The following is a 26,080-nucleotide window of genomic DNA, read 5'->3' on the forward strand; positions in this document are numbered from 1 at the left end:
GACTGATATATCTGAATAAGCTTCTTTTGAGGCAGGAGCCCGTCTCAAAAGCAGGCACAGGCTAAGTCACCCTTCCCGGAAGTCCGAAATATAGCTTTTCATTTCTGTCCCCTTAGCTAAAACTCTCAGGTTTCAGATTTCTGCGCGGAATTGTTATGTTTATTCCTTCTTTCAAGGGATATAAAATAATCCCTTATTATTAGGTCTGTTTTTCCTAGGGAACTATATATTTATCAAATAACATCAGTTCTTACCTGGCTGCTCTTTATTGGACAGGTCTGTTTTCCCTAGGGGACTATATATTTAACAAATAACATCAATTCTTACCTGGCTGCTCTTTGTTCAACAGGTTCATAAAATATTGTACTCTTAGTAAGCAATGTTTAGTTTCTAAAATGAGATATGCCAGACCTCAAAGACTTGCAAGAAAATATTTTTTGACTTGGATGATTAGTTATTTGAAACACATCCACACCCTCCTACCCACCCAGCTAATTTTTTAATGCTTTTCAGCACACTACATGCTCAAAGGCATACTTTGTTTTTCTTCTTATATGCTTCTCATATTGCAGGATTGAAGTGTGGCACAGAAAAACAAGTTCTAAAGGAGTCCTGTCCCAAATGGTCATTTGATACATTATGTTTTATTTTATGTGCATATGAACTGTGTATACCAAAAAATGAAATGTGTGAAATTTGACTAACGCATATTTTGAAAAACCTGTGTATTGAAGAGACAGTCAGGTTTAGGTGCAGTTCTTCATTGTGTCTACAATTAATCAAAGCCTGTTGCTGATTCTGAGATTTTATAGCTGTTTTAATATTGTGCCTATTGCAATGTTTTTGTTTTTGTATCTTGGGTTACTTATTCGCATTTATTTACTTGTTCTGATTAGTTTCTATTTTATTGCATGTATCTTTGCTTCTATTTCGTAAGCCACTTTTGAATACTTTGGGTGTTTCTAGATAGGTGTTTATTGTGCATTCAGTGCTTCTCATGCATGCATGTTTTTCATAACATTGTCAATCTAATGCCTCCCTGAAATTTTTCCCATTTAAACCAGATTTATCCTTTCCAGAGAGGGAAACTGATAAGTTAAAAAAAAGAGCACCTATTAATAGTAACCTGTTTGCGACTTCTGAACAACTTGTTCACAATATTAAGCTCCGAACTGAAAGCATCCTTTGTGTAGAAAAATGGGATTTTTAAAACCCACCTTCTTTTTTGGGGGGTGGGTGATGTTTGTGATTTCAAGTTGTTTTCAGTGATGCATTTTAAACTGTTGTAACTGCCCTGGGATCTCAGGGTGAAGGGTGAGCAATAAATTAAATTATTATAATTATAATAATAGTAATAAACTAAAACTAAACATGGATTTTCTTTTGCATAATGTATGAAATAGCCTTGATGTTCTGGAATAACAAGATTTAGGACCATAGTCAACGTTATTATTTACTTCATTTAGGAATTGCTCCCTATGAAGCATCTCAAAGTGATTTCACTATAAAGAATATGGTCAATAAAAACATCCACAATAAAACATATATAAAAACAATTTAATATATATAAACAATTAAAACGGTTTCAAGTCCGGGACAGATACCAACCTTATAACGCTTTTGCTTTATTGTAATTATACACATATGATTTCTTTGTAACTATAAATATGTATGATAATAATAATAATTGAAATGGCCCATACCAGCCCTCACAGGCTACTTTCCCTAAACACCTGGATACTGATTCCGGGGTGGAGGCAGAAGAGAGCATCCCTTGTCGCCTGGATATGGTTTCTATGGTACCTTGGTCATTTGCTTCTAAACCAGTGGTTCTCAAACTTTTTTGGTTCGCGGCGCACTGTAAAACATATAAAATTTTCTGGTGCACTTCGTGTACAAAATTAAAAATATATTAATATATTTTAAACTATGAATAAAAATAACTTAAACTATAGAAAACAATTACCCTATACAAATGGGTTTCTTCTCATTTTTAAAATATACTTTCATAATATTTGAGGCACACTTAGCCACCTCTTAGGGCGCACCACTGTGCCTGGGCGCACCGTTTGAGAAGCACTGTTCTAAACCATTGCTTTCCTCCTAACTCCCAAACGGCCACTTTCCGGGGGGGGGGGCTGGCTTAAAAAAAAAAAAAAACACCCTTCAGCCGCACTAACCGCCGTTTCCATCCTTACCAAGAGGCCCCAGCTCAGCCGCGCGGCTGTAGATGCGGTTGCCGAGGCAACGGTGCCCCAGCATCTCTGGTCTCCTAGCAACTGTTGCCCGGGCAGCCGAGCGCGGCTCAGGCGGGCATCTCCGCCTCGCTCCCTCCTTCCCCTCTCCTCCCGTTCTCTCCTCCCACCCGGCGCTGGGACCTGGCCAGGCGGGGAATGCGCAAGCTCCGGCCCGGCCCGGCGGACGGCTGAGTTACACACATCCCCATCATGGCGCTCAGGCGGCGGGCGCTGCTTTTCCTGCTGTTGCTTCCCATGTTCCGTGAGTCTCGCCCGGGTGGGGAGAGGGAGAAGACTGGGGTTTTGGGGGTGGCGGTGGCGGGAGACTGGCTTTCGTTGAGCGCCGGGACCGATGGAGCGTGCTTGGGGGGTGACGAGGCTTGCGGTGTGGGGAGAGCACTCATCCATCCCCCCCCTCCTGCCCCTCATTGTTTTCAGCGGCCACGAGTTGGGAGACTGAGGGGGCGGGGGTGTCTCGCTGTGTAAAGGGGTGGGGGCGAACGTGTGGGCTTTACACCCTGCCCATCATCATCATCATCGAGAAATAGAGACTGCTTGGGACAATAGAGGCGATTGATGCCCTGTGGCTTTCGGATTCACAAATGTTTGGACTGGTTTCTTTTTTTTTCCTCCTAGGGGGTGCTGGGGAGTTTTGCAAGGGAGAGGGCAGCAGCGTTTATTCCAGCATCTGTGGGCAAAAGAGCTAGGCGGGAGGAAGCAGAAGGAAAGTTTTAGCCCTCTTTTAGAAACCGTGGCAGAAAGTCTCTCTCTCTCCTCCCGTTCCTTGCTGGGCAGTCCTGCTCTGTGTTCATAGGAGGGGCTGAAAGAAGAAGAAAAGAATCTGGTGTGTGTGTGTGTGCGCGCGCGTGTGTGCGGGGGGTGGGTGGGTTATGGGGCCTTTCAGCACTCTTGGAGTGAAAGACATTGCACTACAAAGGTCTTAAAAGTCACCAGAGTCTACAGTTCACAAGTCATTTCCCCCGCTAGGAGTTTTCTCTGCCCAGGCATAGTTATTACGCTGGTATTTATTTATTTATTTAAAGCATTTTTCTCCCGTTTTTTTCCAAACCCCCAAAAGGCTCTCATGTGGGTGATAAGCCAGTCTCTGCCCTCTGCCTTATAATCGCTAGAAGACACTGTCCCAGAGTGGAAGATTCTTCCTAACCCAAACCCATCCCACTCCAAATAAATGGAGGCACTTTTGTAAGGAAAGAAAGATAGAAAGCAGTGTGTTGTTTAGGACTCCACTGCCCCACAATTTTTGTGGGCAGGGAAAGACAAGGATGCCCTAAAAGCAGCCAGAGTTCCCCCCACTCTTTGTAACTTGGGAAGACACGCTGTTATAGGATTGGGTTAGAGGGTACGGCAGAAGTAAGGAGACTTCGTTCTAGTACAATATGGTTAGAAAAAATGAGGTTGTGGGGCACTTTTTATTTAAAAAAATGAGTGTTCATTTTAAAACTGGCTTAAAGGAAGCCATCCCTTACTACATCTGTATGTAATTTAATGTGTGTGTGTGTGTACATGCACATATACATAAACCACACATCATGGCTGAATTATAAGAGATTAGAGTGAACGGGATGTGTTTTTTCCTCTAACAGCTTGCTTCTCCCTCTGTTCCTTTGAAGAAGATGACAATGAGCCCTCCACAGCCTCCCCCAAAAGAAATAAGGAATCTTGGCTCCCCATAACTCAGGCACCTCCCCCACCTTTCCAGAGGATGAGAGAATGAGGAATGTGATGCTTTGCCAGGCAGGGAGAGTTGATACTGGATCCTATTCACTTGGCAACAGAGTCACCCTTTGTTCCAGGAGCCCCGTGCAAATGTTTGCAGCTTTAATTGCAAAAACATTTGCTAATTCCATTCACGAAAGAGTTGGGACTTGCTTGTCATCTGGCTATTAATAAAGGAACTAGGGAGGGGGCGTTGGTGAGTGGCAGTCACTGTTTGGGGTGGGGGGGAGAGGGGGTCTCTCAGCCCTTCTTGTCCTCACCCCAGAGAGAGACAGAACACATCGTGGAGAGAAATGTGATGATTTGAATCTGCTGCTTACATGGAAGTCATTCTGTGTAGGAAACAGCCGGAGCTGATGTGTAATTCATTGTTTGCGGTAACCACATACGCCTGTGTATTTTCTTGCAACACCCAGCAAACATGCACGCACGTGTGAGCATCTCTAACAATCTCACACAGGTTTTTTTCTACAAACAGCAGTGCCTTTTTTGGGGTAGGCATTTTGTCACACTTGAAGCAGCCCTCAAAGATGTACCCCACGTCACTGGGTGGTGGGCAGGTAGGGAGAAAGAGAGAGAGAAGGGGAGGACTCTACTCTCTTTTAATTTCAGCTCCACCGACCACTGGTATGTGACCCCCCCCCCCAGCAGATTACATCACAGGTCCTCAACAGGACAAAAGGTTGTTCTTCGTCCCTGCATTAGGCACCAGGTTAAAACTGCCCTATTCTTCTGGGTCTTTGGTGATAAATTGTACTGAACTGCTTATTAATTTTAATGGCTGCTGTTTTAGATAGTTAGGTTTTATGCCATATTGTTTTTAGTTTGTTTGCTCTGGTATTTTAGGGTGGTTGTTGTTTTTAACGGAGTTAGCTGCCTTGGAAGACCAGATCTGGTGAAAAGGCAGGAAACACTTTTTAAATAAAATAAAATACATTCCCAACAAAGGTCAGAAACAAAGAGGAAAGAGAAAACACTGGTAACAAGGGATGGATCCAGGCAAATCAATAAATTAAATGAATTAATCAAAATAGATTTATGCCACTTTTCTGCTTTCTAGTCTACAAAAGCAGTTCACAACAATAAAAGTAATCCCACTTTTACAGTGAAATCCCATGCATTTCTATTCAAAAGTAAGTCCCACTGAATTCAGTGAGCCTTATTTCCCGGTAAATATATATAGGATTGCAGCCCAAATCACACAAATCCTATAATAATTAAAATAGTAAAAGACAGACAGCAGCAATAAAACAATAAAGTGACTGATATCACTTAAAAATCTGGAGCTACAAAATCTGCAGTTTTTCTTTATGCAAAGAGAAGCTGGATAAAAATAGTTTAAAGAAATCTAAAATAAAGCAATACAAGCAGCCATTAGAATCATGAAAATCTTTGGTGACAAGGATTATTTTCCACCAGATGGAGGCTAATGTAGTCACCTCTCCCACTTCTCTGGGAAGGGTATTTCATAAATGGGTGTCGCCATTGGGAAAAGTCCTTTCCGTATTTACCACCACCTCACCCGAAGGTGGGGATACCTGAAGATGGTCCTCTTAAGTTCAGGTCTCAATAACTGGAGATGTTTGCATGGAAGAAGACACATGTATATAATGTTAGGCTTTGTTTCAGTTTGGGATAGAGATAATGGTTTTATAGAAAATATTCTAAGGAAGAATTTGAACGAAGAGAGATATCACCATAAAGTGTCCAGGGAAAGGAATCCAGACTACCATCATTTACCTAGATAGATCTGGTAAAATGAGGAATCAACTGTTGTATGTTCCTCCTTCTTAGTAGGTGCAAAACCTGCAAAGCACCTAGCACAGCCTCAGTGGAATGTCTGCTCCCACATTCTATCTTGTGACTAAATGCAGACTCCATCCAGTGTGACAAAAGTCTTTTTTTTTTTTTAGCATTCCACCTTTGTTTTAGTTAGCATTCTAGCCTGATGAAGAGTTCTGGAGAAGTGGCAAGCTTGCACACAATTTTGTAACATTTTGGTTAGCCAACACAAAAGTGCAGCTGTAATGTGGATTTTTGGAATTTTAAGTAAATTGTGCCTCTTGTGCCTCATTTTTTAAAAAAGTTTACGACTACTACCACCACTAAAACTACTACTTCTTCTTGGCATTGGGTTCCCCTGAACACAATGAAACAGACTTGCAAGTCAACTTGCAGAGGACTGTGTTGTTGCCGGTGTGCAAAGTGCTTTATAGTTCTTTGCTTCTTTATAATTGCAGGATAGATATTTAAGGCCCCGAAGTGAGTGACTTGCAGAAGATCATCCAACTGCAGGGCAAAGTGGGGATTTAAATGGGATTTCCTGTGCTTAAACCCCATTATTTGCCCACTGCTGCACTCCTCATTTCTTAACAATCTCACCTGCTCCTCAAGACAACTTATTCTGGGACAGAATTTTCAATGAGGATTTGCATCCTATGTTGTGTTAAAATAGTTAGAAGTCATGGAATTCTCAAGAGTCACAAATAGGTTTTGTTCTTACAAAGGCCTTTTTGTGGTAAGAATATCTCTAATTCTCTCCCCCACTTTAGAAAGAAAGAAAGATATAACATCCAGCTGTCTTTCAGGCAAGCAAGTGCTCCAAGACAGCTGTCCAGGCCTATAGTTGCTTTTTGTGAGGTTGTGGTTTTTAGCCTTGCAAGCTCCTAAATTGGCAAGGGGGCCTGAATGCTAAGAATGTAATCAGAGCAAGGAGCAGCATCGTTGTTGTGCAGTAACAGGGTGATCACATACAAGCTCCTTGAGTTGGGCCAGAACTGAGTGCTTCAAATGGCAAGTTCAGTAACATTCTTAGGCAAGGTTTGGTGTTTCTAATCCAGCAGCAAATAACCAGTATTTTCGTCGTAAGAGAAGCATCTGTGCGTTCCCCCTGCATGTCCGCTCTACAGCTGTTGGCAAAGAATGTGTGATACTAGCAAGCTGCCTCTCTCTTCTGACATTTATTGCAACTGCTTTTGTTGATTAAATGGTTCTTGATTCGTGGAGAAGTGTGTGTATGTGTGTACAAACATATCCGTTTCTCTGTGTGTTAAAAGTCAAAGGACCTGGCTTTGAACTTGGATTACTTTCTTTTTTGACCTGTTTATTTCTATCACCCTGGATTAATGTTGTGCTTCTTGGATCCCAGTTGTAGTTTGTTAACCTCCCTGACAATTCCGTTGGTGTGCTTGTGATTTGAACCATGAATAACTGCTGGGTAGCTAACAGTAAAATTGTCTGTGGGATTTTGAAGTGTAAATATTTCATTCCAACTCCCAGTTCATTTTGGTTTACTTAAGGCTCTTCTGATCTGTTTGGCTCTCCCATTTTTTCAGTTTGAAAAGTGGTTTTTAAACTTTCCCTCTTCAGGCAATTTTTCCACATCCCATCCTGTTAGGAGCTCATCTGACTTGTACTAGAAACCCCCTGGTTCTGTGCACAGCTGCCCCATGTGGTGATCCATCATAGGCTACAGGGTGCAACATTTCCCTAAGTAGTGAAGGGTTCCCGCTAGGGTTTTAAGAAGGCAGGAGCTTGTGTTCCAATACTGTATGTATTTGTCACAATCAGCGCTGTTTCCATTCTGCTGCAATCTAGTTTCTGCCAAATACTATGTTATTTGTCTCACTGCCCTCTACTTAACATGTTACTTAAGTTATGTAAACTATTTACATAACTTACATTCATGCCAGTGTAAAGGAAATGTCAAAACAAAGTTTAAACAAGTCATTAATTACATATCGTTTACAGACTTAAGAACAACAACAGCAATGATGTGAACAAATACCGATTGTATTCACTTGACTTATTTCCATTCCTGACCACAGATGAACACCCGAACTGCAGCAATTTCTGTTTCCTTTTCTCATTTTGTTGGAATTCTCTTTCATACCTAGTTCCCACATACTGGAGTATCTCTGGCTGCCCTGGCTGGTCATTGACTCTTCTTAATAGGAAGGTGGTATAAAGGTTTCCTATTGGGAGTGGGACTTTGGCTGAGCAATTATAGCATTTCCTGTGTCTTGGCTTATTTTCTGACTCTTGGCCTGTGCCGTGGTTCTGGCCTCCTGGATTTACCTCATGGCTTGGATCCTTGGCATCTTCCTGGATCTACCTCAGTGACTCCCTGTGGTGCAGCCCAGGCAATCAATTAGCCTGTTACAGAATTCTGCCTGTTGAAGATAATTCTGGGGCATGTTCTAGGATGCACATTCAGTTAATGCAGGACACTGGCCAAGCTTATTGTTGTCTCGTGTGACCTGGTAGCACACATTACACTGCCACACCATTGCATTTTGCAGGAAAAGGCTGGTATTCAGAGATGGCTGAGCATATGCTATTACTAATCTTCTTGTTGAGCAATTCCCGATAAGCTGCCAAACAACACTAGGATGCTCTGGAGCACGGTTTGAAAACCACTGGGCTAGAACAATGGCAAATTGTTTGTACTTTTTGCTCTTTAGCAAATTGTATCTCTTCTTTGGCGTTCTTTGCAATTCCCCCTTTATTTTTGTGCATGTGTGTTGAGGCAGAACTGGATGCTGCTGTAAATTTAGAAGCAATGTTTCACAGCTGATTGCACCCATCCCAGTTGATCCATGGAATTTCTCTGTACTTTCCCCCCCTAAAGCAGGGGTGACCGGTAGCATGGGGTGTGGGAGAGATAGGATAAGCAATTCCCACAGGCCAGTAAGTGCTGATTCAGGATCTCCCCACATCTTCCCCCTTCCTGTTTTGCAAAACACTCTCATTTGTTGCAAAATGTTTTGGGGTAAACTAAATCTCTCTCCCCTTGTATGCGGAACATTTAATGCTGTCTGGAGGCTTGTTTGGAAGTTGCATCCTATAAAAGCAGATGAAGCAAAGAGACAGAATTAATTAACATGGTTCCATTCTCAATCTGTTTCCTCTTCCAGTAGGAACATTAAAAGCGTGAGGCATATTTCTGTTGGAGGAAAACAACAAGTGCTGTGTTAGGTTATCCTTAACACAAACAATTTTCAGTAGAGATTGCCACCGTTTGTCTTGGGATGGTCCAGCCATTTGTCCTATCATTGGAACAAAACAAGCAGGATGGCAAGGGGCTTAGTGTAACTGTAGTTTAATCAAAGGTATCTCATCCCATTGAATTAATCATGTTAGGTGCCTTCTTTGTTTAAGCCGAGGCTGGCACAAGCTCTTCTCAAAAAGACCACATCAAAGCACTGTGTAAGAGTGATGTTAGGCCAATAGCAATGTAGATTGCACCATACTGAATGAGGATATACTGATTAATTCAGGCTACTAAATGGCAAAAATGCATCATCTCAGATTTGCCATTCATATGAAACTGCTTTTGATCATTGTGATGGAGAAAACACTGCCCATAATGCTTTCTGCTTATTATTGTCAAAGCTTCTGAAATATTAAAGGTCTGTAAAATGAACAAACTGTTGGCAATCGCTACTCTTCAGGGACACGGCAAGTGACTTTCGATGTTCATTTGCTGCGCAGGATGAGAAAGTGCAAGTTTTCCACGCTTTATGTTTCTCTGCAGCAGCATTGCATCAGAATACAAGCCTGAGCATCACCCCTGCCCAGTAGATGTGCACGTTGTTTCCATGTTGGAATATTGTGCACCCCTAGGCTGCATTTGCAATGTGACCTTATTTATGTGTCCTTATTTATCAGGGACAATTTCTTTTTTCTGGAACTTGTCCTTGTAAGAGTAAATAAGTACAGAGGCTGCGACCCTACCTTCCTATTCATCTGCTCCCATGGGTGATACATGCCCTGGTCTCCTCTCGACTAGACTACTGTAATGCGCTCTACGTGGGGTTACCCTTGAAGACGGTCCGGAAACTGCAGCTGGTACAGAATGCGGCGGCACGCTTGATAAAGCAGAGCCGTCGCCGGGATCATGTCACCCCAGTGTTGATAGAGCTACACTGGTTGCCAGTTGTATACCGGGCCCAATTCAAGGTGTTGGTACTAACCTTTAAAACCCTATACGGTTTCGGCCCAGTTTATCTGAAGGAACGCCTCCAGTATCACCAAATATGCCGCCAAACAAGATCAGCCTCACAAGACCTCTCAGTCCCACCGGTGAAAACAGCTAGGCTGGTGCGGACCAGAGAGAGGGTGTTTTCGATCGTGGCCCCCACCCTCTGGAACTTGCTTCCGTTTGACCTCCGACATGCCTCCTCCCTGATGGCTTTTCGCCGAGCCTTAAAGACCTGGCTATTCAGGCAGGCCTATGGGATTTCTGGGGCGGGTTAGGTTTTTATACTGTATTAATTGAAGGATGGTTTTAGATGAATTGATGTTAATATTGTGATTGGTGATTGTATATATTTTATATTGTTGTACGTCGCCCAGAGTGTCTGTTAATTCAGACAGATGGGCGACTAACAAATAAAATTTTATTTTTATTATTATTATTACTGTGCCTCTTCTTTCATTTGGATTTACTCTCTAGCATGTGTGTTTACAATCACATCTTAGAGGATTTACTATTATTATTACTCCATGGGCATGGACTTTTACAGAGTGCAAGAGGACAAAGAGAAAATTAAAGAGGGTGGCTACAGCTCAGTTGCAGCATGGCATGACCAGTAAGGGGTGTGCACAAAAGGCTTCTTGGAAGATGGTTTTGAGGCGTGATTAGAAGTAAATAAGAGAGATGCCACCATGCAGGTGTTCTGGAGACAATCCCCAAGCATATGGGGCAGCAAGAGGAAAAGGGCGGAGCAGAAGGCATTTGGAGGATGTTGGAGCTGGAGGAGTGAGGGTATGGGAAGAGATATATCAGAGCAGAGAGATAAGGAAGGGTTAAGGTGAGGAACAGCTTTGAGGAAAGGAACAAGGTTATTTTTTCCCTGGTTCCTGTGTTTTAATACGGGGAAGGGCTGTAGGTCAGTGGTAGAGCATCCGTTTTGCACGCAGAAAGTCCCAGTTCAATTCCAGGCATCTCCAGATGAAGCTAGGAGAGAACCCTGTCTGAAATCTGGGAGAGCCACTGCCTGTCAGTGTAGACAATACTGAGCTAGATGAACCAATGGACTGATTCAGGATAAGGCAGCTTCCTTTGTTCCTAGGATCTTTTGTTGGATCTGGTAGTGGACAGGAAGGCAGAGTATGGCTTCCTTTCTTTCTCCCCCCATAATCGCTTATCCAGGTAGGAAATTGTGCTGAATGCGTTTGCGTTCCAAGTATTTTATAAGTAGAATCATATCCACTGTGAAATTAAATATTCTGTGGAAAAAGATGTTTAAAAGGAGGTTAGCATTGTTTGGCTGCTGTGTGGATAGTGCCATAGTATGATTCAGAACACAATTTATTTCAGAAATCAGTGTAGGACACACAGTTGCAGAGTAAATGAAGGCAGAAGGCAGAGAACTGCCTTTCCTTTGACATTGTGTTGTAGGGAAACAATAAATATGTAAAATTATGGATGTATGGATGTGAAAGTTGGGCAGTGAAAAAAACGGAAAAGAGAAAAATCATTTGAAATGTGGCGGAGGAGAGCTTTGCGCATACCATGGACTGCAAAAAAGACAAATAATTGGGTGTTAGAACAAATTAAACTAGAACTGTCACTAGAAGCTAAAATGATGAAACTGAGGTTATCATACTTTGGACACATCATGAGAAGACAGGATTCACTAGAAAAGACAATAATAATTGTTTTAAATTTTTAAATTGTGTTTTAAATTGTTTTTTAAAGATGTGCTTTAAATTTGTATGTTTGTTTTAGTGTTTTTAGTTACTGTAAACCCCCCAGAGAGCTTCGGCTATGGGGCGGTATATAAATACAATAAATAAATAAATAAAAACAGAAGGGAGTAGAAAAAGAGGAAAGCCAAACAAGAGATGGATTGATTCCATAAAGGAAGCCACAGACCTGAATTTATAAGATCTGAACAGGGTGGTTCAGGACAGATGCTATTGGAGGTCACTGATTCATAGGGTTGCCATAAGTCGTGATTGACTTGCAGGCACATAACAACAACAGGCCCTGCTTCATGTACTGAATCCATTGGAGGCCAGTCACTAGAGCCTTTTTATTGGTTATCCATCCCTCAGATTATAGAACTCCCTCCTGAGGAAGACTCGACTAGCCTCTTCCCTAACAAGGGCAATATCGGATCTCTTCAAGAGAGCTTTTGAGGAGAATGGGGGCTAAACTGGCTCTGCTTCTTTCTATTCCACACATTCCAACATATACAGACCAGGTCTGGTGCAACCAGTCGGCATCCTCAGGCAGGACTTGGCCCACAGCCAATGCTTGCCCTAGGCCCTCTTTTAACCCCCCCTCCACCACTTAGTCCTAGATGACCAGTGGCCACACTGCCTTGGAGCAACACTATCACTAGGGGCAGTGTGGAAAATTAAAATGGCAGCCACCCATTGTGATCAGAGTAGTGCCACTGCCAGCTCAGAGGGTAGTATGCCCACCAGAGGACCCCTTCAGGTCTGAAGCCCGCTGTCACAAAGAGCTTCTAATTAATTTGGGGTCTTTACTAGCCTCAGGTGATCAGTCTGAGTGGAGCAGGGATCTTATAAATGTGGGAGTCAAGAAATACACCAATTGTTGACAGCTGAAAAACTTTATTGATTCTCCACAAAGAGAGCAGTTAGTTTCAAGTTTATTTCCCCTAACCATTAGGACTCGCAGCACTCATACAGCCTAGCTGGCCAAGCTAGACATGGCGGGAAGTTAGAAGCGAGATCTTGGCGAGTGCACTCTGGCTGCTTCTGTTCTCTGCTGCATTCTCCAACTGGCCATTTCTGCAGGGCTGGTTTTTATAGGTTATTGTGAGGCCAAAAACATACTGCAAACTTGATTGGCAGTATATCACCAGAAGATACGTTTCTTTTCTGCTGGCTTACTTGAGTAGTCTTGAGTACATCCTGATCAGAGTAGTTTGCACTGCCTGCTGTCTTTCACCTTGCCGAAGTTTTCATGCACGAAACCATCTTCTGTCTTCCACGGCTTCAGGCCCAACACGTAGAGAAAAAGCATGCATGCTTATAACACACACTAACCCTACACACTCCAACCCTGGTACTAGTGTGTCAGTTGCCTTTTTGATCCCAAGTATCCACAAGGTGTCACATCTTAGAATACAGGAGAATACTGAGCAATGCAGTACTACCAAAGATATGTTCTCCACAGTAAAGACCCAGAATCCCATTGAACTAGAAGAGGTGCATCTGCTCTTGGGAAAGGAGGGGAGTTGGAAAGCATTGGTGTTTGGGTGTTGTTTTTTAATGACCATCTTTAAAAGTCTTTGTTTTCTCACATCTTCATCTGCTGTATAGAACTCTTTCCTGCCGTAGGCTGCTGTGAGGGTGCACGAAATTCGTTTGCAAGAGAAAGGCCTTTTATTTTGTATCCATGAATAAAACTTTCTTTGCCACTCTGGAGAGGCGTGGGCAACAGGCCAAGCCGGCATCGGGGAACCAGGGATAGGTGCTTAATATCCATCCCTTGTTCCGGGCCTGTTTACCACCAGAAGATAACTGGGGGAAGCAGAACTCCATCCAATCTTCGATTGCTGTTGTGTAACGCCAGGTCTGTGGTACAGAAAACATCACTCATCCATGATATGATCCTGGATGAGGACGCAGACCTGGTATGTATTACGGAGACATGGCTGGATGAGGCCTCAGCCCCTATACTTGAGGCCATGTGTCCAGACGGTTTCCGATATGCACAGCAGCCGAGGATTGGTAGGCGGGGAGGGGAAGTGGCAGTTATTTATCGGGAATCTTTGTATTTCGCCAGACCCCCTCTGCATGAGACCAAGTTTGTTGATTGCATGTACTGGAGGTTGGGCCCAAAGGGCAGTTTAGGGATTCTGCTTGTGTACCGCCCACCCCGCTGCACAGCAGACTCCCTGACTGAGGTGCTCGAGGTGATCTCGGCTGTGCGATTGCTCTCCCCCAACCTTGTGGTGATGGGGGATTTCAACGTACATGCCGAGGCTGTCCTCACAGGAGCCCCTCGGGATTTCATGGAAACCATGACCTTGGGATCTGCACCTTAGTAATATAGGGCCTACCCATGTAGCCGGTCATGCTCTCGACCTTGTGTTTGTCTCGGGAGGGGAGGATAGTGCTCTGAAAATGGGGGTGAATTCTTCTAACCCCGTGTCATGGTCAGACCACTATCTGGTGAATATAGATCTCTCGATGCCGCACGCCCTCCGCAGGGGACAAGGACCTATTAGGATGGTCCGCCCCAGACACCTGATGGAGCCCAAAGGTTTCCTGAATGCGCTGGGGGATATGGAGCTGACTGAAGGACGCCCGGTCGAATCCCTGGTGATGGAGTGGAATAAGGAGGTCACTAGGGCGGTGGACTGGGTGGCTCCGAAACGTCCTCTCCCCCTGAATAGAACTCAGACAGCACCCTGGTACACACCACGGTTGCGGGGTCTGAGACAGGAGGTGAGACGACTTGAGCGCCGGTGGCGGAAATTTCGCACTGAAGACGATCGGACACGGGTTAGAGCAGCAATAGCTGCCTACCAGGTGGCAACAAAGGCAGCAAAGAGAAATTTCTTTGCTACCTCTATTGCGTCAGCAGAGTGTTGTCCCAGGAGATTGTTCCAAGTGGTCCGAAGCCTGGTCGGTCCAGTTGCTCAGGAACCCATGGAACATTCTAAAATCTCCTGTGACACCTTTGCTAAACACTTTGCCGATAAAATTGAGCGCCTGAAGAGCATGCTTCCACTCGCCGTGGAGACAGGAAGTGGGCCAGAGTCGGCCAGTTGCATTCCAGTCCGTTGGGATTGGTTTCAGCCTCTTCTCTCTGAGGAAGTGGACAAGGTGCTCGGTACTGTGAGGCCAACCACCTGTCTGGTTGATCCTTGCCCTTCATGGCTCATTATGAGTTGTAAAGAGAGACTGAGCGAAGGGATCAAGGCGGTGGTGAATGCATCCTTGCAAGAGGGTGCAATGCCATCAGCCCTCAAGGAAGCGGTGATAAAACCCATCTTAAAAAAACCATCCTTGGATCCCCAAGAGTTAAACAACTTTCGCCCAGTCTCTATTTTACCATTCTTGGGCAAGGTGATTGAGAGGGTGGTGGCTACGCAGTTACAGACACACTTGGAGGAAACGGATTACTTAGATCCATATCAATCGAGTTTCAGGACTGGTCATGGAACGGAAACAGCCTTGGTCGCTCTGGTAGATGATATGAGGAGGGCATTGGATAGGGGTGAATACACCTTCCTTGTCCTCCTGGACCTTTCAGCGGCTTTCGATACCGTTGACCACGGTATCCTTTTAAATCGCGTAGAGGGATTAGGAATAGGAGGCACTGTTTTGCAGTGGTTCCGTTCCTATCTCTCAGATAGGCAGCAACGGGTGGCATTGGGAGATGAGGCTTCAGACCCTTGGCCTCTTCATTGTGGAGTACCACAGGGTTCTATCCTCTCTCCCATGCTATTCAACATCTATGTGAAACCGCTGGGGGCAATCATCAGGAGTTATGGGCTGCAGTGCCATCAGTATGCAGATGACACTCAGCTCTATCTCTCATTCAAATCCTCACCGGAGTTGGCTGTGAACACCTTGTCCAAGTGCCTGGAATCCGTAAGTGGATGGATAGGAGAGAATAAGCTGAAGCTGAACCCCGACAAGACTGAGGTATTACTTGTGGGAGATAGAGGGAAATTGGGAATTACTGACCTGATGCTTGACGGGGTAAGTTTGCCCCTCAAGGACCAGGTCCGCAGTCTTGGGATCATTCTTGACTCCCAGCTGTCCATGGAGGCTCAGATTACAGCAGTGAGCTGGGCAGCTTGGTATCAATTACATCTGATACGGAGACTGCAACCCTACCTCCCTATTCATCAGCTCCCACTGGTAGTACATGCCCTGGTCACCTCTCGATTGGACTACTGCAATGCGCTCTACGTGGGGTTACCCTTGAAAACGGTCCGGAAATTACAGCTGGTACAGAATGCGGCGGCACGCTTGATTACGCATAGCCGTCGCTGGGATCATATCACCCCAGTGTTATTAGATCTTCACTGGCTACCAGTTGTCTACCGGGCCCAATTCAAGGTGTTGGTGCTGACCTTTAAAACCCTATACGGTTTCGGCCCAGTATATCTGAAGGAACGCCTCCAGAATCACCAGTTATGCCGCCTGACAAGATCAGCCTCGCAAGACCTTCTCTCGGTCCCACCGGTGAGAACAGCTAGGCTGGTACGGACCAGAGAGAGGGCCTTCTCTGTTGTGGCCCCCACCCTCTGGAACTCTCTCCCTTTCGATCTCAGACATGCTCCCTCCCTGTCCAGCTATCGCCGAGCCTTGAAGACCTGGCTGTTCAGGCAGGCCTACAAGATTGGGACAGATTAACTTATGTTCTGAATTAACGAATGGTTTTTAGCTTATAATTTGATTATGTGGATATATTTATGTATTGTTTTTATTCTTGTTGTTCGTCGCCTAGAGTGTCCCTAACCCGGACGGATAGGCGGCTGAAAAATAAAAGTTATTATTATTATTTTTAATGATAGATTAACTTCTGCTGGTTTTCCATGTGGCTCTCGGGGCTGCAGAAGTCTATAGATGGAGGGTATGCTAACATTGGGTTGCATCCTAAGAGGAGACCCAGTGAAATTAAATGGACATGACAAATTTAAGCCTATTAATTTAAATGGGTCTTCTACTCTGAATAAAACGTAGCTGGATTCAACTCATTGTATTTAATGGTCAGTAGTTGGGAACTGTTTTATTCATTGGTTTTGTTCTTCTCTACTGTGTGACCTGCCCTGAGATCATTTTATGATAAAGGGCAGGATATATATTAATACATAAAAATAATCCACATAAAATAAATTTATTCTCCCTGACTTTTTTGGGGATGGAGTGATGCTAGGAGGCAACTGGCAACGTTTCTCCTCATCCCCTTTTGTTTCATGGGTTTGTTTATGATAAGACTAGGTGGGGCAAGTGTCCTTTCCTGCCCGAGGAACTAAAAATAGGGGGCCATCAACATGCTTTCAGTGTGAGAACTATTCCTGTCGAAACATTTGGGGGAAAGGCTTTTCTTGCTCTGTCTAGCCCTGCCATCGTTCAGCCTCCTTAATCTAGAGAAATGAAGGACAGTCTGGGGGGCATGTTTAAAAGAGCAGACAAATGATTGCAAGCAGAAGTTCCCATGATCTGCCGGCAGATGTAGGCATAAAGCTCCCCCTACTTCTGGGAAGCTAGTGTTAGGGAATGAGCATTCCCAAGTGGTTGTTCCTTCATTCTCTTCTGTAGAGTAAATTAGTAGTTTGTTTAAAATACACACATGTTGGGACTCTTGCAATGCAATCCTATGCATGTCTGTTCAGGAGTGAGTCCCAATTAGTTCAATGAGGCTAGCTCCCTGGTGATGTGGTGTAGGATTGCGACTTTCTATTTTACTACCCATCTGGGTTTAACTTCACTTGATTTGTTCATCAGATTTAGGAATGTAGGAAGCTGGCCTACATCTTTTAAAAATAGAAATGGACTGCCTTCAAGTTGATTCCAACTTATGGTGACCCCATGATTAGGGTTTTCATGGTAAGCGGTATTCAGAGGGGGTTACCATTGCCTTCCTCTGAGGCTGAGAGGCAGTGACTGGCCCAAGGTCACCCAGTGAGCTTCATGGCTGTGTGGGGATTCGAACCCTGGTCTCCCAGGTCGTAGTCCAACACCTTAACCCAGCCTTTCCCAACCAGTGTGCCTCCAGATGTTGTTGAACCACAACTCCCATCAGCCTCAGCCAGCATTGCCAATGGTCAGGAAAGATGGGAGTTGTGGTCCAATAACATCTGGAGGCACACTGGTTGGGAAAGGCTGCCTTAACCACTACACCACACTGGCTCTTGTATCTTTTAAAGAGCACCCAAATTCTGACATAACAAAAAAAAATCCTTTAGGCAGACAGCTATTTTAAAATTAACAAAGCTGTGTTTACATATATATATATATGATGGGAGTTGTCACATATATATATATATATATATATATATATATATATATATGAGTAAGATTAGCCTGGGGAACGATTTCATAGCTGAGTTTTCAGCTCTAGGAAAAGGAGGCCTTGATCCTGTGGGTGTTTTAAGAATATATGTCATAATTAGTCATACAAGGTAACTTCAAAGGGGAAGTAATCACTTGAGTAAAGACTCACAGTTGCCCCTGAGACATCAAGCATGCAGATGAAGTGAGGAGCATCCTGTACTTCATTTCTGCATGTTGGGCTGCTGCTTAAGGCAATGAAGCAGCTCCAGTAACAAAAGTTTGCAACTGTAGACATTATTTATTTATTTATTTATACCCCTTATATTTATTTATTTAAACCCCTTATATTTATTTATTTAAACCCCTTATATTTTCAGAAATACTCAAATACAGTAAACAATATGCATACAATAAAACGAAATCCACAAAACACATTAAATAACAATCAAAACAATACAGAGGTTATAAAAGCATTTTTTGTGTGTGTGGGTGAAATCAGCAATTCATAAAACCCAGAAATCCAAGTATAGTCTCTGAAAAAGGAAAAGAGCCTCAAGATTGCCTTTTTCCCCAGCTCTAGCTGAAGCGCTTCACAAATAATCTGGTTTGGGCTAGACACCGAAATCCATATGTGTCGGGGCAAGGTGAATCTCAGCTGGGAGGGCATTCCACAGGAATGGTGTCCCCACTGAAAAGGACCTATGAGTTATATGACTAATGATGCCCTATATACGTTCCTAAGCACTTGCAGGATTTCGCATTCAAGATGTGATCTGGAGGTGAATAATGTGGCCACCTTGCTGAAGCTAAGCATGTCAGAGCTGGTCAGTGCCTTTGGAAACCCAGTGTGTGCTAACTTGAGTTGCTCCGATCACAGGTGGGATAAATAGATAAATAAAATCTCTGCAGCAGAATGCCAGTGATTTCAGTTATTTTTTGCCATATAGCCCTCACTATTACCTCACTAACCCTCGCTGCTCACTATTTCCTCATTTGCCCTTACTGTTGCCTCATTAGACTTCACTACTCTCAAGCAAGCAGCAGAGGAAGCAGTATGGACTACAAAGAATATTTTGGGGCATGATGACCGACATATATTGCCCTTTTAATCTACAGGTCAACACCACTGAAAGCTGCTGGATACTTAACCAGCAAAATTGCTAGTGGGAAAACAAATTGGAAAACCCATTTAAACTCTAGGGAAGAATCTCATTCCAGAGGGACCTGATCTGGAAAAAGTTGCCTTTTCAGATTACCAAGCTAATAGAAGCGCTGAACAATGACAGATTCATCTGCCTGATATGTCACTGCCCAAATAAAAAGCCTATTAAAAATAGAAAGAGTAAGACAAAGGACATTTATACCTGTGGAGATTGTGGTACTCTTCTGTTCTACACAATTTTTATTGTTTTAAAATATTCTGCTTCCATCCAATAAGAGGAATGACCTTACATATTCATTATAATACCTTTGTAGATGGGATGGGAAGAAAGAGATAAATATGTAACAACAACAACAAAAAGAAACAACAGCCGCACTTTTGATGTGCGCTTCACTTCAGGAGGAGAAAACCTAATAAAAATCATTAATGATGCATGAAGACCATGGAAGTTAATATACAAATAAAAATAAAGAATCACATACGGTCTATTAGTTTCTTGCCAAATCTGCCAAGCCTGTAGAGATGGCCTTTTCATAAAATCGTCTTACGAAGTAAAGTCAATGACGCGATGCCATATCATGCAAAGGCATCTGCTTTAAAAGCCAGACTTTTGGTGGTCTGAGAACAGAAAGAATTGCAAGGGGGGAAAACATGATAAAATGATTAGATGATTGTGTTCTCCAACTCCCATCAGCCCCACCCAGCATGACTAGGGTTGCCATACTGTCTGGTTAGCTGGATTTTACCCTGATTTTTACCCGCTTAGGTGGCCTGGATTCTCAGCTTTCATTTTTAAAAAAACAGGAACAAAAAAACACAAGTCTAGCCTTTGTGGATCCAGAGGTCTGCTGCATTTTGTGATACTCCCTCCTCCCTCCTTCCATTGTTCTTAGCCAATGCAGAACACCACAGCTGTCCTGGGAAAATAAAAAAAATTAGTTTGTCTGTCTGCAGCATATGCAGAATCTAGGCAGTTTAGAAAACTGCACATGCTCACTTGATCAACATGTGCAGCTCCGCGGTGCTCCTTATCCATAGACTTTCTGGTTGAGTCAGCACAGAGAAGCACCCTTCACCTCAATTGCCTCTGTGTCTCAGGGTATGTGTCTTAAGTAGTGAATGCAATGGGAGGATCTGCCTGCCATCATCGAGGATGGAATAAAGGGGTTTGAATTGACCAAACGCTCCCTCCCTTGAACAAAGTCAAGATATAAAAGCAAACCTCTTTGTAGAAAAGGCTGAGGTATTGCCCCCACCCTGTTAATTGGTCCTTACGCCTAAGTAAAGTTGCATTGGAATGCAGCCTCACTCATCCTGTTGCCCAGCAGAGCCTCTGTTCAGCAGTTCAGAAAAGGCTAAAAAGTATTTTAATGCATATCCTTCTTCAAAATGATTGGCAGGCATCTCCTCACCAAAAATCACCCTACTTTGTTTCCTCCCCTGGGATGGATGGATGTGTGTGTGTACAATATATACATGCAGGGAGACTATATGTGTGCAGGGGTGGTGGTGTAAACTTTTCCCTCCTTAAGACCAATAGGAATGGAACAGCTGCTAGCATGGCTTGCCAGGTCTCTAGAATTCACTGCATTTTTTTTAAAAAAAGAGGTGCCAGCACAGAAGTCTCCATCAAGCCTTTATCATAGAAGGCTGCATTTCGCCTCTGCCTGATCTAGTATGTGAGAATTGGTGTACTAAAGACACTTCTCACATGCTGAGACACTACTCTCTTTAGAGAAGATGATTGACTGAACTGTTAATATTGAAATCTTGATGTCTATCTGCGTTCCAATTTGTAGCAGTGTGATCATTTCACGTTTCCTAATTGTTGGTATAGGCAACCTCTCAGTCACAGTATTGCTCATAGTTGATACTTTGCTGGCTTTTTGTTTTATGCTGGATTTTTATACTGCTGCATTGACTTGTTCTATGTTTGCTCCTATTTTTTGTTATTATTATGTTTTTATATTGATTGTGTATTTTTATTGTTTTTATTATGTTTGTAAGCTGCCCTGAGCTCTGTTTTTAACAGTGGAAGCATAGGATATAAATCCTCTTAATAAATAAATATTCCATAGTTCAGCAACTTTGGACACATAATGAGAAGACATGATTCACTAGAAAAGACAATAATGCTGGGAAAAACAGAAGGGCGTAGAAAAAGAGGAAGACCAAACAAGAGATGGATTGATTCCATAAAGGAAGCCATAGACCTGAACTTACAAGATCTGAACACGGTGGTTCAGGACAGATGCTGTTGGAGGTCACTGATTCATAGGGTCGCCATAAGTCTTAGTTGACTTGAAGGCACATAACAACATAAAAGTGTTGGAAACTAGAGTGTAGACATTTAAGGCTGAAAATGTAAGTTAGAAAAAAAATCCTCACATCCTCCCCCAGTTTTTGGTGGTAATTACTAGGCACAAAAACAAAACAACTGGACAATGCAACCTTTAATATGCTTATTTTGCATGATTATCAAATAGTTTGCATAATATGCAAATTAGCCTGCCCAGATTTATGGAACTGGAATATGGCAACCCTAAGTGTACCAATAGTCAGGACGGATGGAAAACGGAGTTCGCTAGCACTGTAAAAAAGTATGTGAACAACTAAGGGTAGCAATTCCACTAGTGTGGAAGCCCCATAAGTGCCACTGGACCTAGTCATATCTAGGTGAAGTCAGGAGTTTTTCTTCTTACTGTTCTGTTCTTGTTTGAGAGAGACAATTAAAGTTCTAGTCTAGCTTCCTGACTGGTGTATCCTCTAAGCCTTTCGTGGCATGGGCCTTTCATAATCCTTCCAGAAGGAGGCTGTTTATCTTTGCAAAGCCTTGAGTTTATGATGCAAAGCTTTTTTTCTGCAGGCAAGGAGGTGTAGAGGAATACCAGGCTAGATTATCTCACCGGGCTCCCGACTTAGTGTTCTGTGTGTTGCCTGTCTGGGGCCAGAATGTGCCTCCCTTGTGTGTGCATTGTGCATGCCTGAGTGTCTGTGTGCGTTTGATGCCTTTTACTAACGTCTTCCTCTATAAAGATTCTGATATATCAGACTCAAGGCCAGCTGTCCTCACCTAAAGTTCTTGCATGATTTAATAAACTTCTCTCCCACTTGGGGTCGGGAAGAGGGGAGGATAAGCCCTTTGAAGTCTTTATAAAAAAAAGAAAAGCTGTGGGAGATTTTTTTTTTAAAAAAGCAAAGCATGAACAGTGCTTCTGTCGCTGTGCGTCTAGTACAGAACACTTTATTCTGCTTTTCCACGAGCTTCGATTTTGTATCTTTAAAGTTACTTTTTCATCCATCTCCCTTCTCTGCCTCTCTGCCTCCTTTTCCATGTGATTTCTCACTGTGAGATCCATAACAGATGGGTGGGCAGGACAAATTACAGCTTACTAAAAAAAGACCTTATTTATACCTCTCCGCCAGACAACATCATAAGCAGTGAGGTCATTTTTATTTTGTGTAAAGTATTGATAACCCACATTTTAATTTAAACAAAACAACATCCAAGGTGGACATAGGAAATGCCTGTTATTATGAGGGGCATGTGGTATGGCTATAAAAGGCAAGATCTGTATATATCAGTGATTCCTGGATGGTTGCAATGTGTCTCTGTGGAGATGCACAGCATCCCCCAGAGAGTCTCTGTTAATGGAAGAGGCAGAAGGAAGAGTGAGAAGAGAGGAAGGGAAGAAGAGGTGAGAGAAGAGGGAAAGGGGAAGGAGAGAGAGGGATGGGAGGGAGCAGGGAGAGGGAGAAGGAGAGGACAGGTTTGATCATTTGCATGCTTTTTGAGTTCAGTGGGATTTACTCCTGTGCAATCATGCTTAGGATAGGTGAAACTGACCTGGGGGATAGGCGGGGGGGGGGAGAGAAGAGGAGGGCAGGAAGGGGAGGGGGAGGGAGGGAGGGGAGGAGATTGGGTGGGTGGGCACAGGGCAAGCCCCTTTCCTTTCCAAAAGGAAAACATTGTGAACAGTATCATTCTTTTTCAGGGGTTCCCCCAGCTTTTTATTCAACAGCAGGCACATGTAGTCTCCCACCCAAATTTAAACCAAAGCTGCCCCTGGCCACATCTATGCCAGACCTTTGTTTCACTTTAGACAGTCATGGCTTCCCCCAAAGGATCCTGGGAAGTGTAGTTAGTGAAGGGTGCTGAGAGTTGCTAGGAGATGCCCTATTCCCCTCACAGAGCTTCAATCACAGCAGCTGACTGTTAAACCACTCTGGCTACTGGAGCTCTGTCAGGGGAACAGGAGTCTCCTAACAACTTTCAGCACACTTCACAAATTACACTTCCCAAGATTCTTTGGGGAAAGCCTTGACTGTCTAAAGTGAAATACAGGTATGGTGTGGGTGTGGTCCCCTGATTAGCAAAGCCAAACAGGTGTGAGTCTGGCTTAGAACATTGACAATTGGTTTTTACTGAGCATGCCTGCACTATCATAGATATCAATGTTAAATTCTTGAAATTAATTAAAAATCAGCCAGGGGACTGGATTTTTTTCTGTTGTTTCACATATTGAACTCTGAATTCTCTCTGAATGTTTTGTGTATTGCCATGAAAATGTAGAGGGTTGTTAAGCAAGCGTTTCTGAGTTCAGGACTATAGGTTTTGTAAGATTTTGTTTTGAAACAAGCTTATGGGAAGCAGCAGAATGGAATGGGGGTATTTTCAATTAACATTCAGAATGTGAAAAATCCATGCTGGCTAAAGTATAACAGCCACTCTTGTAGGTGTGTAATTACCCCAAATGAGAAACTATTTTATTTATTTATTTTATTGCATTTATCTTCCACCTTTTCTCTAAGGAGCTCAAGGTGGCATGTATGGGTCTACCCCTTCTCATTTCATCCCCACAACATCCCTGTGAGGCATGTTAGTGCCTGGCCCAAGGTCACTCAGTGAACTTCATGGCTGTGTGGGGATTCACACCCTGGTCTCCCAGGGCCCAGTCCAACATCCTAACCACTACACCACACTGGCTCTGTTGTGTTACTTGATTACAGCATCCCAACCCTTTTCCTAACAGGGCTCTAGTACTTTAAACGGCTGCATGACATAGAGAAATTCAGCAGCTGAAGCATTCCCAGTCACACTGTTTGCATGCTGAGAACAGTAATTTTTCAAAATAAAGAACCTTCCACCCTCCACTTCCATATTTTCCCATGAACAATGAAATGTAGGATTTGCTACCAAATCCTCTGTGGCAGTTCCTTGTTAGTTTTACCCTACCTATCCCTGCTTTGTTCTATTTAAACCAGAAGTTTCCTTTTATTTAGCAAAGTTGTGCAAGTGGCTGTATTGCACTGCCATGCAATTATCTTCTGTAGCGAGAATGCAGCTGTTTTGTCATTTTTTGTTTTGTGCTAGAAAGATATCTTGCTCCAGCAAAGAGAGAGTTGCCAACATTTTTCCTGGTTCTGCACCTCTGTTTTTAACAGCAGCCCGGCACATAGAAGTTTAGCAAGCAAAGTTTTTCCTGGCAGAGGGATAAAAACATTGGGAAAGTTTGACTTGTGTGTTGAGCTGCTGTTGAAGGCCCTGGAGTGGAACCAGTAAAAACTTGGCAGCCCTATCTCACCACAAATTCACTAAATTGGGCAAACCGTTATCCTTCCTCTCCCCACAATATGATGATGATAATACTGTTCTACATTGCAGGATTGTTGTACAGATTACCGAAAGTATGGGAACTGGTTTGATGCATTGAAATATAATTGCCACGATCGTTTTGTGTGGGGTGTGTGTGTGTGTGGGGGGGGGAAGGCGGAAAGAAAGAGAATTGCATTGATGGACCTAAGAAAGATGCTCAGGCGTGATGTCGGCACAATTGAATTAGCGCTAATCCTGTTTGGCTCCTTGGCAGTATGACTTACTGAGCTGTCCTGCTGTTCCAAGTTGGATTTCTCTGATTGCGCTGTGAGGTACATGGTCTCGGCCTTAGATACCTTAAGGGCAGGGCAGGTTGCATTAGCTCCTTGTAATAAGATTGTGCTTTCCAGATCTCTCTCTCCCCCCACCCCTGCTTCCAAGTAAAGGAAAACTCAGGAATGTAACAGGCATCGGAAGAAGGGGATGTCCCTGACCACATGGGCTCATGCATTATTCACATGGCTTGCTTCGCTCATTTTGCTTTGGAGTGCACCTTTAGTGATGCACCCAGTGGATTTTGCCCAATAGCATCTGACAATCAGGAGTGTCACATTGCATGTGGGAAAGAGACCACTCATGTGTCTATAACAGCGGAGCAGAAGTGAGAATGTTGGCGCATGCTGATTCTCACCATGTAGAGCTGCACATGTGGGAAAAGCCGAGCCTGTCAAAATCATCTAATCTCTGCAATTAAAGGTCTGGGTTGTGGGTAATTCATCTTTAAAGGTCTTCTTCCCTTCAAGCTGACAGATATCTCTGGTTCAATTGCTCTTCCTTAGTCCTGAACGGCTCACTCTGGTAGCACATGCAGGACTTTCATTTACGTCTGAACCCCCTGCTTTCATGGAACAGATGGCAGCCCCTCTCAATTTCTCTTTTTAAACAGTTATCTATTTACCATTCTATGGATGGAGAGGGCACTATTTTGGTTTTCTGCCTGAAGCACCGAAATGTCTTGGGACATCTTTGGCACTAATAACACCTTACTGGTGGTCTTGCTGTTAGAGAACCCATACAGGCAATCAGGTTACCTCAGGGTGAGCTCTCTGAATCATTAGCTGCCTGAATCATTGTTCTGCCAAGCTGAAAAAGGAATTTCACTACGCTGCGGATGCAGACATGTAGCAAAACGTGTGATGAAATGCTCTTTGGTTTCTAGCCAAAGGCCCCGATTTGAGGACCTTTCCTCGCAGACATCATGCATGTTGCCATCTCTGCAGCCCTGTCTCTGAAAATGCTAAACTCTCCCACACTGCTCTGTGAGGTGGAAGTGACGTGTGTGATCAA

At 43.5% G+C, this 26,080-nt stretch overlaps 1 protein-coding gene across 1 annotated transcript in view; it reads left to right on the forward strand.

Moving 5' to 3' along the window:
- The first annotated feature begins 2,412 nt into the window (after positions 1 to 2,412).
- Positions 2,413 to 26,080, forward strand: part of JAM3 (junctional adhesion molecule 3) — a 53,707-nt gene continuing 30,039 nt past the window's right edge. Inside the window, exon 1 of the mRNA XM_061593022.1 lies at positions 2,413 to 2,499. Within this exon, the coding sequence (XP_061449006.1) occupies positions 2,448 to 2,499 (52 nt within the window). The 5' untranslated portion in view covers positions 2,413 to 2,447. The remainder of the gene's footprint in view (positions 2,500 to 26,080) is intronic.

The sequence above is a fragment of the Rhineura floridana genome, chromosome 12, assembly GCF_030035675.1.
Source record: "Rhineura floridana isolate rRhiFlo1 chromosome 12, rRhiFlo1.hap2, whole genome shotgun sequence".
NCBI lineage: Eukaryota > Metazoa > Chordata > Lepidosauria > Squamata > Rhineuridae > Rhineura > Rhineura floridana.